Consider the following 15,749-nt stretch of genomic DNA (forward strand, 5'->3'; position numbering starts at 1 on the left):
TAGGAGGCTGCCATGGTTTTTGAATCCTTCCGATTCTTCCATAAGGTACCACAGTAAAAGATGTTTACCACTTAACAAGTCGTGTGACATGATCACACCAGACTCCTAAGGGTTAATGCTTCTGCAGACATTTTAACTGTTCAGGTTTAAAGGAAGCATTAGTGTCCAAATATACTTAAAGTGCAATAAGTAAAGATACTTATTATGCAGAATGACATGGATCATAATACTGGATTATATTTGCTGATGCGTTAATATGTGAACGTTACTAATGTTGCAAGTGGAGCTAATTTTAAGCGCTTAATAATTAATAAGTGATAATACAGTAATGCATCGGTTTATTCTCGATCTGCAAAGTAACAAGTAATTAAAGCTATGACATACAGTAAATGTAGTGGACTAACAAGTACAATGTTTATCTATTAAGTGTAATAAAGTAAAACTAAACATAACAAAGTAGAGTTTCTACTAAAGTAAAAGTACCTTAAAAACTGTACTTAAGAAAATGTACTTTCCAGCATTGTTTATACCTATGATGGACCTTGAAGCCAGAAGCAAACAGGGGATTAATTTCCGTGTACAACAAGCCACTGCGCCATGGATGTAGCATTGATAAATCTGTTTAATCACATTGGATGGGAAGTGTCTATAAACTGCCACCTCCAGGTCTCTTTTGGTTGAAACACTGAACAGATCACAGACCTGTCCTGAAGCTGCTCCAGCATTGCTTTAGTTGGCAGCAGGTTTTCTTCAAGGATTTCTCTGTATTTGTTTGCAGTTGAATTTCTTTCAATTCTGACAACTATCAGATGCTGCTGATATCTGTCCCTGCTGCTGAGCACCTCCCTGAACAAAGTTTAACAATTTGTCCAACTCTAGAAAAGACACCTGTGGTTAGAAACATCCTCAATTTCACAATTATTTAAGTTACTGTCCTCCTGGAAACACAGCTTTAAAAGTTATTTTATATCCTGGAAACTGTAAACCATTAATTGCCACAAATGTTGCTGCAAAGATCTACAAAGAGTTCCGTGGTCTTCGTGACAAACTACGTCCAATCAATTTGTTTTTTTTCATAGGTGTTCTCAGTGGCAGATTCCTGCTGTGTGATGGGGAAGGAAAAAAAATAATAGCAATCTATTGTGGATGGCATCACCTCTGTTTACTCCCAAAGATGCCACTTTGTGGTGTTTGCTTTAGCAAGAGGCACTGTGGAGAGCACTTTATCTAATTTGTACTCCTGCAGGGCACCTTAAAGGGCACTTTATCATGTTTGTCCTACTGCAGGAGAAGCTTAGAGGACACTTGTGTGGCTTTTGTTTGTCCTTGTGCCTAAAAATGTGTTTTCATTTAGTCATTATAGGTTACTGACTTCGGGATGTTGTGCAAGATGCAACTCAATAAGGATCTGAATTCATTCCGAAGCCATTACTATAAAATCTATCATTAAAATACCATCATTGTAGTTTTTAGTAATCATTACTCAGAGGGGAGTAAACAGGCTTGTGTCTGAGACAAAAATAATTCAACATGCTTTAAGTTTTTTTTTCCCCCAATAATTTTCAATAATCGAGAATCATGTCACAGATGAATACCAGCGATTTATTGATGGCTTTGATCTTTTCCATGAAGTTGCTGACAATAACAAAAATATAGAACATCACCAGCCCGATCCTGCCAGTAATTTCTGAAGATTAACAGTTAAACATTCAATTTCCAACATCAGTTTGTGATTCAGTTACAGGCAGGTATTGAGGGAGGTCATCATCGGGTTGACCTCCTAGAGGACAGCAGAGAGTGCAGCAGAATGCCTGTAGCTACAGAGACATTCAGAGACTCGATGCTGGGGATCAACTGTCTGCCAGCCGGGATGGTGAGCAGCGTTTGGCACAGAGACAGCAGCTCTCGGGAAAGTCCTTCACCTTCACCTCCAATCAACAACAGCGTAGGTTTAGTCATCTGAAAGTCTGAACACTCGGCGACAGGAATCTCGTTTTCCACTGCTGCTGCTCCAACTGTGCCAACCACCTGCCAGCCCTTTGCTGCCTTTAAAGTCAACATGTCTTCAAGATTTTCGTATCCGTACACTTCCATTACCTCCATCGTACCTGAGCTGGCCTTGCTGACCACTGAAGACAATGGACAGCTGTGGCGAAGACTGCTGGCGACTCTGTCCACACCGAGGAAATATGCAGAGCGCAGGATGGCGCCGAGATTCATCGGGTCCTGAATTCTTTCCAGGACAAGCCAGAGAGGGGTGTCTTTTTTGTTGGGTGCAATGCCTCTGTCAACAGTGAGATAGCTCAGAGGACTGGCCCGCAGACACACTCCTTGATGTACACGTCCAGAAGACATCTTGTCCAGATCCTTTTTGCTGACCCGATGGACTTGTATTCCTCGCCGACGAGCCTCCTCACACACTTTTAACACAGAAGCCCTCTGAGAAGCCTCACCATCTTTTACAAACAGGTTGTGGGCCTTTCTTCTACCCTGAGTCAGAGCCAAGAGACAGGGAGCAATGCCAAAAACAATCTCGCAGTCCTCTGCTTTGAAGCTCAGTGCTGACTTCTGTCTCTCCAGCCTCTCCCTCTCTGCAGGGAAATCCTCCAGACACAGTTTCCTGAGTTCAGATGATACTCTCTGGTCGTCTCCCTTCCTCTGATTTTTCTTGTGCAAGACAGGGATCTCAGTCTTCCAAACTTTACTCGGAAGTGACCCCTCGTGTTCCTGCCATCTAGCAGACACTACAGGCTTTTGTCTATTGTGTCGTCTCCTCTCCACAGGGTTGATAGCACTGTCCTTTGGGCACAGGACAGCAGCTGAGCCATGGTAAGATGCAAACTGAGAGATTGACTTTGATGCTGGTGACTGCATTGTTCTAGTCCAAACAAACAGCAACTTGTGCAGATGTGTTGAACTGAATATCCACATTGTGTATTAAATGAAATATATCCAGGCAACAAGAAGAATAACGGTCACACTTAAAATCAACTGCCGTTCTACTCCACAGCTTTCATCAAGAATCTCTCGTGATCATAGGAAAGTCGGGAAAAAAAAATGAATATAATAAACACACTACCTTCCCCAGTTGAAACATTTGCGGCCTTTACGTGAAATACACACATGTGAATCCGGTTGTATCAAGTGAGCGGGACTATGACCGGATGTGAAGCAATCGTGGTGAAAAAATAAAAGTTTAGAAGTTTAAAAGTGTTCGTGTGTCCGTGTGTGTGTGTGTGTGTGAGTGTGTGTGTGTGTGTGTGTGTGTGTGTGTGTGTGGGGGGGGGGGGGGGGGGGGGGAGACTTTAAGCTTATTTAAACCTTTAAATAAGGTTAAAGCCCTACGGACAGACACATTACTCAAGTACAGATACAACAAAATCATTTGGGAATATTTTGTTCACTTTACCGTTAGTATAAAAATAGAACGATTTATTTCTACAATATAGGTATCCATAGCCTTATTGCAAATGTACTAACCTTTCTAATAAACATGCCGGAAAATGATCTGCTGTGGCGACCCTGAACTTACTGGATAAGCCGACAGGACAAAAGAAATGGTGAGACGAATACAGTGTTTTATTTTGAAAGTCTGTAACACAGTACTTTCTGTCTTTCCCAGCTTCATACGTGCGACGTAACGGCAAAACGAACGGCTGATCAGGCGTGTACAATTGCGTCATTTCCCGGAAGTGCAACTATCGCAACACGGAAGAGTCTGAAACAAAACAAATAATCGTGTAAATCTGTGTAGAATTGAAGTCGCAGAAGACGCCCTGACATATTTAATCTGCTGAATTATCGTCTTCTGACGACGAGCTTGTTAAAAGGTGAGAGAAACACACTGTAGGTGTCAGTTTCGACTGAGGTGGTGTTGGGGCTAAAATGGAAGGTGTTGAGTCAGACTTGAGAGGACTCGAGTTAAAAATCAATCTGAAAGGAGATTTCAAGATTTTTCAAGTATCCAGGCACATAAATAACCGCAGAGTGATATTTTCCTAGAAACACGGAGGCTTTAGACAGACGGCCAAAACGTTCAGGACTTGTTAACCTTCGGGAAAAGTTCATCCGAATTTTCACAACTAGCTACACAACTACAGCTGAATGAAAAATGGAAAAGTCGGATTTTGGTAACTGATAAACAGTTTCAGTTGTTCGTCAAGGCAAAAAGGTGAAACGTGCTTCACGTCTCAGGCTTCATGCTCTGAGATGTCAGGATTTGGACAGTCAGACTGTTGGTCTGACTGTTGTGTGGGTTCGTCTTCTGTCGTTTAATCTCTGAACAGATTACGGGAAACCGGTTGTCAAACATGATAGATCATAGTACTATGAGCTACTTATAGTACTCGCGCTAAACTACTAGACACATATATATGTGAACTCCTGTCTTATCTTGGTCAGACAAAACAAGATATCCAAGTGTCCTCTTAGGTTCTGTGTGTGATAAGCGCAGTTTCCCTTTTTTTTCAAGCATGGCTTAATAGGAAGGATTAATAAGAAAAATATTTATCATGAAAATAATATTGGAGCCCTAAGCCGACTAAAGGGCGTCACATGACTCCTTCACGATGATGATGCCATCACCTAGTGAGTTTTTCAATTCCGATGATGTCATCTGATTAGTCATACTACAAAGGTTGTAGACCAAAAAAACTTACCTTTTTATATGAATTAATTTTTTTATAAGCATGTTATGGCTAATTGTCAGTCAAGCTACTAAAGAATTCATTGTCAAACAATTTTCGAAGGAAGATAAAAGACATAAAAAGCATAACATTGTTCAGGTAAACCAATGAGAAAACTCATTGCTATTCAGTTAGTTGCAGTTAATGCTTATCTTCATTACCAATGGTTTGCTTTATCTAATCTAATAACTAATAACTAATCATTGTCTCCTGAAGATAGAAAACTGTGTAATGCACAATAAGAGCCACACTGTGAATAGAACATTAACAAATAAATAATTTCCGTTACTGGAGCTGCACCTAAGGATTTTTTTCATTATTGACCAATCGGCCAAGTGGTTTTTAAAAGAAAAAAACTCAGAAAAGTAGTAAACATGTCCCATTCAAAGATGTCAATCACATGTTGTGTTTTGTCTGACCATACGTCCAAATATATTACATTTACTGCCATATAAAACAGACAAATTGTAAATCCTTCCTTTTTTAAAAAGCTGGAACAAGAAATTGTTTGCCTTATGTTCTTGGGAAATGTTCAGATTTGTTGCAAATTTATTGAAGTGGTATTCAAATTGTTTTCTGCCAACTCCTATTTTTCGATAGTACCTCTCTAGTTTGACTATATCTGATGTTCTTCTTCTTCACCCAGATGGAGTTCCTGTTCGGGAAGAGAAAGACCCCGGAGGAGATGTTGAGGCAGAATCAGAGGGCACTCAATCGAGCCATGAGGGAACTTGACCGAGAGCGAATGAAACTGGAGCAACAGGAGAAGAAGATCATTGCTGACATAAAGAAAATGGCCAAACAGGGACAAATGGTGAGAATGCAGGAAGTGTTGTTAATGAGACGAGTTTAATTTGTTCACGATGAATTCAGACATGCATGTTGCTTTGATCTCTGCAGGATGCTGTGAAGATCATGGCCAAGGATTTGGTTCGCACAAGGCGCTACGTTAAGAAGTTCATCATGATGAAAGCCAACATCCAGGCTGTCAGTCTAAAGATACAGACACTCAAGTCCAACAACAGCATGGCACAGGCTATGAAAGGTGTCACCAAAGCAATGGCCACCATGAACAGACAGGTCTGTCAAACAGTTGCTGAACACTTCAGCACTCGACAGTTGGCTCAGCTGCGCCTCCTGTGTTTGACGAGCTTACATTTGTTCCATTTTCACAGTTAAAACTGCCTCAGATTCAGAAGATCATGATGGAGTTTGAACGACAGAGTGAAATCATGGACATGAAAGAAGAAATGATGAACGATGCCATCGATGATGCCATGGGTGATGAGGACGACGAGGAGGAAAGGTAACAGCTGAAGATAAAACGGTTCTTTTAATATGTGTGAAAAACTGTGAAGCTTTTGTTTCACACATTTTTCAGTACTCTTTATTTAAAAGTATAATTACAATCAGAAAAAGTATTTTTAAAGTGAAAAATATTAAGGTACATTTAAAGTAAATCTGACTAGCCGATTCAATTCACTCCAATTTTGCATTGACGTTAATCCATTTTCTGATTTTGTCTCTGCACAGTGACGCCATCGTCTCCCAGGTGCTGGATGAGCTGGGTCTAAATCTGTCTGATGAATTGTCAAGTAAGAAAAATCCAGCGCTTCACAGTTTGAAAATGTTACATATGCAGACGTGTTTGGCTCCTGCAGCAGTACTTTAAGTTATTGAGTCTGACTAACTATAAATTTTATTTTTCATTTCAGGTAGCTAAAGTTATAACCTTTAGGTTGTTAGTTTTAGTGGTAGCTAGTCTAAGCTAAAAAAGTGAAAATCTTGGGTATTGGTTGAAAGGTATTGTTGTGACACTAGCATAAGAGCTGGAACATACAGACAACATTTCTGAATCAAACAATCACATTTAATGATCCTTAAATCCTTAAGTGGGATCGTTCTAAAGTAGCTGTTGAGCTACTAAATTAAGGTCCAATGTTGGCCACCGTGTTATGTTACAGTGACTTTTCACTCAAAGTCCTTGTGCTGTTCACTCTCTGCACAACAGTGTGTTGTACAGATTTTACCTTTTGGCAGCTTTAGCTACACATTTGTGCGTCTCCCATCACTTCCACTGAGGGGATTGACTCATGGCCGGTGTGAACAGGAATATGACTACAGCAAGGGAAAGCCACCTGATTATTGTTTTCAGGCAAACTTGATGTGTCTCGTTTGGTTTTTCCAAAAAAAAAACCCAGTTTTAAAATCTCATTATATCTCAATACAAAATATTTGTAGTGTTACTCTATATATAAGTAACCAGAAAACAGAGGGCGAGCCAGGTTTTTAAAATACGACCCCCTGCAGGGATCAGATCTGAGTCAGCAATCGAAACGCAACCATGGTCATGTGCACCTTTTAGGTTGTCTGGTATTTTCCATTTGTCATACGCTGACACCCCTGTTCACTTCAGATCTTCCGAGCACCGGGGGAAGCCTGTCGGTGGCTGGAGGAAAAAAGGCCGAGCCGCAGGCCACACTGGCTGACGCAGACGCTGATCTGGAGGAGCGGCTCAACAACCTGCGGAGAGACTGAATGCACAGGAGCAGATGGATGGCGGCTGTTAATACAAATATACTCGAATCTCCGTGTCTAGATTCTTCTGAAGGTATAACTGGCAGAACGGTGGCTGTTTTCAGCAAACGGTCTGCGATTATAACGGTGTAAGGCTTTCTGTTTGAGGTGTTTTCATTTATGTGTGTATTATATCAAAGAAAAGCTCATTCTCCTTCATAGCTCTAGAAAACTCATGTCTCATTGAAGAAGTAGCCAAAAGACACAAAGTCTTTGAAAGTGGAAATTTCATTTTCACAGTCTATACTAATAACTCCTGAGGTCATGATGTTTTCACAATTTAAATCAACACTAACTACAAAATCTGTAAAAAGAAGCCAAATGAAAGTAGGTTTATTTGGTTGGCATAAAGTCAGCACTTTTGTACATTGGTCTTGTTTATATCATAATCATCCCTGGTTTTAAACCGGGTACAGTTTTATTTTTTTGGGGGGTGGGGGGCACATTTAATTCTGTTTATTTGTGAGAGTTGAGGGTTGAGCTTAGGATCGTGTAAAAAAAAAAAAAAAAAAAAGTTTTGTCTCAACATCTGTTTTGTCTAAAGTTGCCAATAAGGTAGAATTATTCACAGAAATATACACTATCAAGGATGAAGGTCAAAGATACGTGCGTTGTGGTGAGTCTCCACCAGTGGAAAAGACCCTCCTGCCCAGTTACCGTTTTTAAAGATCAGCTGGATTTTCACCAAAATCTTAACAACTGAGTGGCGTCTTTTTGTTTTACTGTTTTGCTTTTCTTTGTTCAATAAACATTTTCCAGATTTATCCTACTGATTCTGCTGTTTTTGTAGAGGACCTTCAAGATATAATAAAACATCCAACATAATGTCATAGACCAATGCGGAATTTAGTGGCTACAATTCAGTCATCCACAAACCCCAGTTTCAGTGGCTCGGTAGTCAGTAGTTCGACTCCTGGTTCCTACGGTCACATAGTGGGGTGTGACCTTCAGTAAGACCCAGAACCCAAGGTTGTTCCCAGTGTGTCCCTGTAAGTCGCCTGGAATAAAAGTTATTGCCTAACATGCATTTGTTAACCAGCCTGACATTTTTTTTCCCCAAAACAAATATTTTAGCAAAATCTTAAAGTGCTTATACTTATAAACTACTGTGTTTGTAGATGCTAACTAATTGTAATTAAGTTTTTGGCAGCGGTTTAGTAATGTTTTCATCCTCACTTATGACTTGTGAATTCCTTAAAGTACTTGACCACATTACTATAAAATTTTATTACATGAGAACGTTCTGAGAATTAAACATTTGAAGTGCTTTGCTTTGTTCAGCCATTAGTACTATGTGAATTAAACTAAAATTGTAAAGCAGTAAATTCTCACATTTCAGAAGTTTTAACCATGAAATAGTTGCCAATTATATTTAGAAACACCTCGTAATTTACAATGTAGAAATTTTAAGTATATTGCTAATTCCATTTCATGCTAAAGTACTTCACATTTACACTGCAGTATAATACTTAAACTGCACAATTTGGTTCTTATGTGGATCATATTAGTTTCACAACCCTCATCAAAAGTGTTTGTTATGTAAGAAGTTTTAGAATTATTTGTTAACATGAATATTATCAAACCAAACATTCAGACCACCAAATCCAACTATCATAGACGTTAATTTTATTCCAAAAGAATTTTACTTTCAAAACTGTCAATCTGTCAACATACAATCATAGAACAATATTGAATGTAATCAACACTCCCAACATTAAATAAAAAAATAACAGCCATGTTTTATGTACATCTGTTTCTGAAAGCTATGTACAGAAAAAAAACCAAAAAAAAAAAACCTTTGTATTTGCAAACTCCGCCCACACAAACATACAGAAATATATAAGCCTGGCGGGTGAAGTACCAAAGCTGCAGAAAGCCATTGCATCGTAGGTAAAACAGGCTGAGCAAACGGAGCGAGGAACTTTAACTCAGAGAGGGAGAGATTAACTGGCAGCATATTAAACATCACTATAACTACAGCTAGAAAGCTTATTTATCGTCTACAACGACTCCTGTGAATGTCAGCTAACTGCATTCTTTAGAGACCAATGCGTACACATAACTCGTCTAATATTTACTGGATTGATTTGTGAAGATTGGACACATGACAATTAAGATAGTTATAATCAGTTTGCCATATGGTGTGGCTGTTCTCACTGAGCAGAGAAGCCAAAAGTCATGCTTTCAAGAACAATATTTTGTAGCCCGATGAGATTATCCTCCATTCTGGGGTTTTAAGCCATGCTACCATCTTTTCCATGCAAGTCACATAAAAGAACAACTCAGAAGGAACCAAAAAACAGGTAACTATAATACTGGGTTTCACGCCCAACTGGCTAACTTTCTGTGTCTCCAGGGAACACGGAACTGTCACTTGCAACATTTGCTTTTTAAATCCCCCCCCCCCCCCCCCCCCCCCCCCATACTTTTAATGATTCAAAAACAAAACAAAAAAAAACAACCAAAAATAATAATTTCTTTAATATAAAATCATGCTGAGTGTTGCTTCAAAGTCCCCATATCACATTAATATTGATAAAAAAAAAAAAAAAAAGGTTTTTCAAGTTGTGTGCGAACAATATCGGCAATACACAGCACGTTACAGTCAGGCTTTGACACCCCCCCACCCCACCCCCACCCCCCCACACTTAAGCAGGGAGAACGAGTGTTGTATGATGACCCAGAGCAGAATATTGTCAAGATAATGCGCTCAAGATTAGAGTCCCCAGTTTTTCCTGTCAGGTGACGATGCACAAAAACGGAAAAAGACTCCAGTTTTGGATGAACAAACTTGAACACAATGCATCTGAATCATGTTAAGAACATGCATGTAGCTCTTGATACAATTGCTAAGGAAGAAGCTGCTGTGTACTCTTCAACTGCTGCTAACATGGGGGCTGTAACCTTGCAGCATGTGGCATATTGTCTTCCTTTCCAAAAGAGTAAACGAGACCAAAAATATCAAGGACACCCACTGCTGCAGCTATCTCCCATCATTCTCTAATATTCTGCAGGAGATCATCTGGTCTGTGGTGCTGTGGAGACCGGAGATATTTACTCTCACGCAGTCTCAAAGCAACAGCAGTTATACACAGCGACTGGTGATTTGTCTCCCCCCCCCCTCCTCCCCAGACATGTTGTCTGACGTATGAATATTAATTTTTTTAATCTCTCTCCTGTTTACGCCACACGGGTCTCACTTCCGACAGGTCCGGTGAGGTGTGTGTTTTTTGGGCACCTCGATGCGGCATCGGCTGCGGTCGTCCAGCCAAGGCAGCTCAAAGTTCCTGGAGGAAGAATTAACAACAAATGAGTGTAAACTTTGCTTTTTTTTATGTTCTTCTTCGCTGCCTTCAATTTCTGCAGTAGAAAGGTTGACATGCACAGCAAATGAAAATGATGTAAATCACATGACATGTCCTTAACAGACAATAGAAAGCTTGGGGTTACGGCAGGGACGGACTTGATTTTTACCCATGGAACACAGTTCTGATTGATGGAGGTTTTTAGTGTGGGGTTTCCTTGGGTGCGGTTCTCCTTTCTTTTTAGCATAGAGCAGCTGTAACAAGGCAGAGCAATTTACCTCCAATTATAAAGGTGTCCTAATATGAATAACTAAAGATTATCTAGTAGATGGCAGATTAGGGCTTTGTTATTTCTGGATTAATACAGAAGCTCTTCATTCTGTAGTGCAATTGTTTTCCGGGAAGTAGAAGACATGGCTACACACGCAAGTTACAGGACTGTAGATACTGAGATCATGGAAACGCTGCTAAAGTGTGGAGATCGTTCTTGCACTGATTACTGTGGCTTAAAGTGCTTCCTCTACCTTTGCTATGGGATTCAAACATGCTACACACACACACACACCTTTCTGGCAACGTGCATGACTAACTCTCCACATTAACAAAAGATTCATGGAGGTCACCATGATGTGCACATAAATGCTTAGTTAAAAGTATATCCCAAGCCTTACACACAGTTTGCCATCCACACCTAATGAGGGAATACATATGATTGGTATGAAGACAGTGAAAGCTTAAAATTTAAATAAAATCAGTGGCCAGAATCTTGCTTGCATGCTTTACCATATTCAAATGCTCTCTTCTTCATTCGCGCATGATTCTTTCACCGACTCATTTTTAATGACTCTTTTATCAATTATTTTAGCACATCCTGCAGCGCAGAACTTCACAGTAACTTCATCATGACTTGACGACTTTTTGGATCATGTCAACCTCTGATAATTGCACAGCTAATGTTACATAAAGCAGAACTAAAGAAAAAGCACAAAGCAGCTCCAACTTACTCTTGTGCGAGTTTGGGCAGAGGCCGGCCAAATGCAACCACAGGCAAGAAAGGGGTGATCACTATAGTTTCAACTGAAGGAAATGCGAAGAACAGATATATAAAAATCAGTGCTGCAAGAATATATCACGCTCAGTTTTATTTAGGAAGTAGTATTACAAATGCAGATGTACCGTCTTCGGTGTCTGGGTAGAAGGATGAAAGCTCTGGTTCAGTCTCCTGCACAACTTTCTTCCTGTTCATGCGTTGCTGCAAACGCTGAAACATGCGTTGCTCTCTGATTCGCTGAATGTCCCATCTGTAAAAACAAGAGATTCATGAGAATAGATAAACAAAAAGGAAAATGTTAATAATAATGGGGAATTAGGAGAAATATCAAAGGGGAAATTAGGGTACATGACAACAGAGAACAAATGCTCAGTCACTGGTACCAAAAAAAACTTCATCGATGTCTGAACACTGCACGATTACACTTATTAAATCAGGATCTCAGTATATATACACAAAATCACGAAGTTTCATTGTGTTTTCAACTGCTCACTTTATAAGACCTTAAAATTCATTTAGTTTATTCTGTTTATACTGTTTAAGGTCAACACAGTATACACATTAAAAAAAAGCACTAAAACTTCTTTGTATTTCTACAATTGTGTAAGAAATTACAGTAGTTCATTTGTGGTAATCAGCTGATTAATTCAATGTAAAAGCTTCATAACGCAGTGTCGTCCCATTATTAATGGGGAGTAATTACACTGAATGATGCACAGTGTGAAATCTATTTGCTGACAGGTAGCAAACCACTGTGTTAAATAGCCAAACGTGTGCTTTGAAAGGCAGCAGTGGACAATTACAATCAACATTTACCCAAGTACGTAGTGAAGTACCTTACTTAAATATTTCCATTTTATGGTATTTTTACTGTATCACCACTACATTTGGCAGCTGTAGCTACTATTTACTTTGCAGATGTAATTAGAAGAAGAAGAAGCAGTTGTCACTACATACAGTACAATTGTTAAAATCCGCTTTACTTTTACCAGCTTTAACAGTGGTGATGTTTACACATGAATGTATTTTAATCTAATAATATATATTGTTCTTTATACCAAACAATCATTACTTTTGTTACGTGGTGTATTTAGATGCTAACCAGCATTTGCTTTTTCTTGCTACTGATTAAAGGATTAATTTCTGCACTTAAAATCACAAAATGGTAAAAACGGTAATAAATTCTCAAAGTAAATTCTGGGAAATCTGTACCAGATGTGTATATTCACGTTATCAGCAGCATAAAATTCAGCAGTAGTTAAATTCTTAGATTTTTGTTTTGATCAATAACTCAGTAGCAATGATGCAAAGAGAAAGCACTGTACTCTTGGACTTCAAATTAATCCAAGAATTAAAAGTCAAACTCCTGCTTTTAGCGGAGGATCAAGTCTCAAATGAAATAACATTAAAATTAAATCAAATAACTTCTGTACCTTTTCCTCCTTTTCTCATCCAACTCAAGCTTCGCGTGGCGTTTCAAAAACACACCGTCATCCAGCGGCTTGATGGGAAGACAAATTCACACATGTAATTTCGAAATAAATGACGGTGGATCTCAGGTGTTTTCTTTAACCTCTACTGATAAAATGATTGACAGTTTCCATTCACGTGTGTCTTACCTCAGTTGGATTTAATGGGTCGTCGTCATCCTCATCATCATCTAAGGGCTCTATATAATGTTCCCTCCACGAAGGAACTAAAAGCAACAGATGGATCAAAGACAGGAAGTTAATCATAGATATTGTGTTCCGCACATTTAAAGGATGAAGTGATTAAAGATGGGATATAGGTTAGGCTTACAAACAATCAGCATATCATGTACAACATGAGGAGTCGACTCACTGGCCACCTCTTCCTCCTTCTTAGGGGAAGTCTCACGCAGAGGGGAGAGAGGAGGTTGGTTCCAGCAACACAGATACATCTCTGTGGTCGACATGAAGGGCAGATCTTCCATCTGGCAGCTCAGCTCGGGCTCCTCTTTGCATGGGAGCAAAACGTCCCTTTCTGCCCCTGACCTCAGAGGAACAGTCTTCTCTGGGGTTTCCTTACTGCGCAGCTCTCTTTGGCTGGGAGAGCCAGGCTGAATCTCTGGTTTCTGGGGACTAAGCTTGGCACTTTTGCCCCGGGACTTCTGGACCTTTGCATCTCCAAAGCAAGATTTCCTGCACAAAGAAGATCAGTAAGAAGAACTGAGTTGTACACAGCTAGTTACTAGAATATGACAAGAACCTTAAATTTGGATTTATGTCCAATGACCTGGGGGACAATTTCTTCAGTAGAACATAGATTTTGTGCCTTGTCCAGAGCAACAATGTATCTGTATCAGGAAAAGATGTTGCTTTTGAATTTTCTGCATATCTCATCTTTATTGGCACACCACCAACAAACTCTATTCACCTTTTATATTAGTGAAATGTCAACGACTGGCTTCTCAAAATGTTTGCCTGATAACATTATTTTACCTCTTTTGGCCTTTGCCACCTCGACTAAATGGGAATGGGGTGGCTGGGTTGGACTGTGGACTCTCCTCTATGTCCAGATCCCATATGTCCTCTTTGTCAGGGGTCCATGGCTCTAGGGGCTGGAAAAGGCGCTTATCACGTGGCACGTCCTTTCTTGTAAGCTGCAAGCGACGTTCCATGCGCTCAATGCGGGCCAGAAGCTGCAAAAGAAAAAAAAGGCACAGACATAACAATGTGAAAAATTACCAAATAAGCACATTATATCCTAAAATTAGCTAAAATACTTGTACATACCGTCTCCTTGTCTGCTTTGAGCTCGTCTATCTCCTTGTCCTTGGACTGCAGCTGCTGTTGCTGTTGTTCAATGAGGTCCAGCTGCAGGAGGACTATCTGTCGCAGGCAGTTGGCCTGTGTGTGAGGATTCGCAGGGGTCTTCCTGATGCTCCTCCACTTGCCCTCAGATGAGAGTTCAATGGATGCTGTGCCCATGACTCCAGGGACAATCCCCTTTGCACTGTCATCAGCACCAGCATCCTTAGGGTTATTGTTCACAGCCATCTGAGGATTATCCATGTTGTCAACAGAGAGGGGTTTACCTTTCACTGGGGTTCCCTCACCCCCCATGGGTCTGACAGGGGACAATATCCCCACAGTTTTAGTGTCTCCCTGAACTGCTTCTGCGACCGTGGCAGAGAGGGCAACTTTGCTAGTCATGTAATACTGGTCTAAATCTTTGGATTTGCTCGGGATCGCGGCGCCCTGCACGTCTTGAACATCTACAACAAGAGAGTCGCAGGTCTCACGGCGGCGGCCCCAGTGCTCGTTCTGCCCAAGTCGACGGTGTCACTCTTGTGCTTGAGCCCTGTCCTGGGAAACAACGTGGACCTCAGAGTCATGGCGAGCACAACGACTTTCCATCTTGCAACGCCTCGGCGATGCAATTCAACCCCCGCTACTTCCCATGTGAACTGTGCAGCTGCTAACCTGCAAAGCAAAGAAACATACAAACGTATTCGCCGTGTTATTGTTGCTGGATGGTCAACAGAGGGTTAGCGGGGGTAAAATACGCAGCGAGTCCTAGTAGTTGGACAAACAGAGGGAAAGTACAGGAGCATGCCTCATCTCGGGCATCCTTTCCCTAAAACCGACCGCCGGGTTTCAAAAATCAAGATATTAGCCATTAGCGCAACGACACAAACACACATCCTGAGACAAAACTAGTCAGGCTAGAAAGATTTCAACTCAGTTATGCGTCTGGATGGAGGCTTATCGAGCAAGGGCTTCAAAGAAAGGACTCGGGAGTGGCTGTGTAGGACACTGGCAGCAGGAACCAGCGCCTCCATTTTGGTTCTGGCATGAAGTCATGAAAAACAATAACAGCTAGCGAGGTGGCTAACGCTAGCCGGCTAGTCTCCGCGATAATGTGCACCTGAAACGCAAAGTGGGTCTAACAACTGCGTAGAAACGTTTACATTTCGAACAGACATTATTTTTTGCTAAGGCGCGTCTCGGGATTTGGAGCTTACCTTGACTAAAATTCAAGTCCACCTGCATTTGCCTACATGTTCCCTCCTCAAGGCTTGTTTAAAGCGCCCACCACTGCGCATGCGTAATGCGTTGGCTGGCCATGTCGTGTTTTGAAGGTTTGGGTCAGAAGCGGAACAGCAGA

General features: G+C 40.7%; 3 protein-coding genes across 3 annotated transcripts; 1 reads left to right on the plus strand and 2 right to left on the minus strand.

Annotated features, from left to right (window-relative positions):
- Nucleotides 1–466: 466 nt before the first annotated feature.
- On the minus strand, nucleotides 467–3,160 carry mrm1 (mitochondrial rRNA methyltransferase 1 homolog (S. cerevisiae)). Its single transcript, XM_067489242.1, has one exon. It carries the CDS (start codon nucleotides 2,929–2,931, stop codon nucleotides 1,765–1,767), a length of 1,167 nt encoding a protein of 388 aa, XP_067345343.1. The 5' UTR covers nucleotides 2,932–3,160; the 3' UTR covers nucleotides 467–1,764.
- A 506-nt stretch (nucleotides 3,161–3,666) lies between these two features.
- chmp2a (charged multivesicular body protein 2A) lies at nucleotides 3,667–8,026 on the plus strand. The gene is made up of 6 exons (XM_067487302.1): nucleotides 3,667–3,830; nucleotides 5,332–5,499; nucleotides 5,586–5,765; nucleotides 5,861–5,991; nucleotides 6,219–6,280; nucleotides 7,102–8,026. Exons 2-6 carry the CDS (start codon nucleotides 5,332–5,334, stop codon nucleotides 7,221–7,223), a joined length of 663 nt encoding a protein of 220 aa, XP_067343403.1. The 5' UTR covers nucleotides 3,667–3,830; the 3' UTR covers nucleotides 7,224–8,026.
- Nucleotides 8,027–9,697: 1,671 nt separating this feature from the next.
- On the minus strand, nucleotides 9,698–15,745 carry msl1b (MSL complex subunit 1b). The gene is given in 10 exon segments (XM_067487300.1): nucleotides 9,698–10,549; nucleotides 11,572–11,644; nucleotides 11,744–11,868; nucleotides 13,052–13,119; nucleotides 13,238–13,314; nucleotides 13,419–13,780; nucleotides 14,081–14,280; nucleotides 14,375–14,889; nucleotides 14,892–15,064; nucleotides 15,607–15,745. Coding segments are annotated over 9 exon segments (1,596 nt in total). The 5' UTR covers nucleotides 14,977–15,064; nucleotides 15,607–15,745; the 3' UTR covers nucleotides 9,698–10,458.
- Between the last annotated feature and the right edge of the window lie 4 nt (nucleotides 15,746–15,749).

Source organism: Channa argus, chromosome 20 (genome assembly GCF_033026475.1).
Source record: "Channa argus isolate prfri chromosome 20, Channa argus male v1.0, whole genome shotgun sequence".
Taxonomy (NCBI): Eukaryota; Metazoa; Chordata; class Actinopteri; order Anabantiformes; family Channidae; genus Channa; species Channa argus.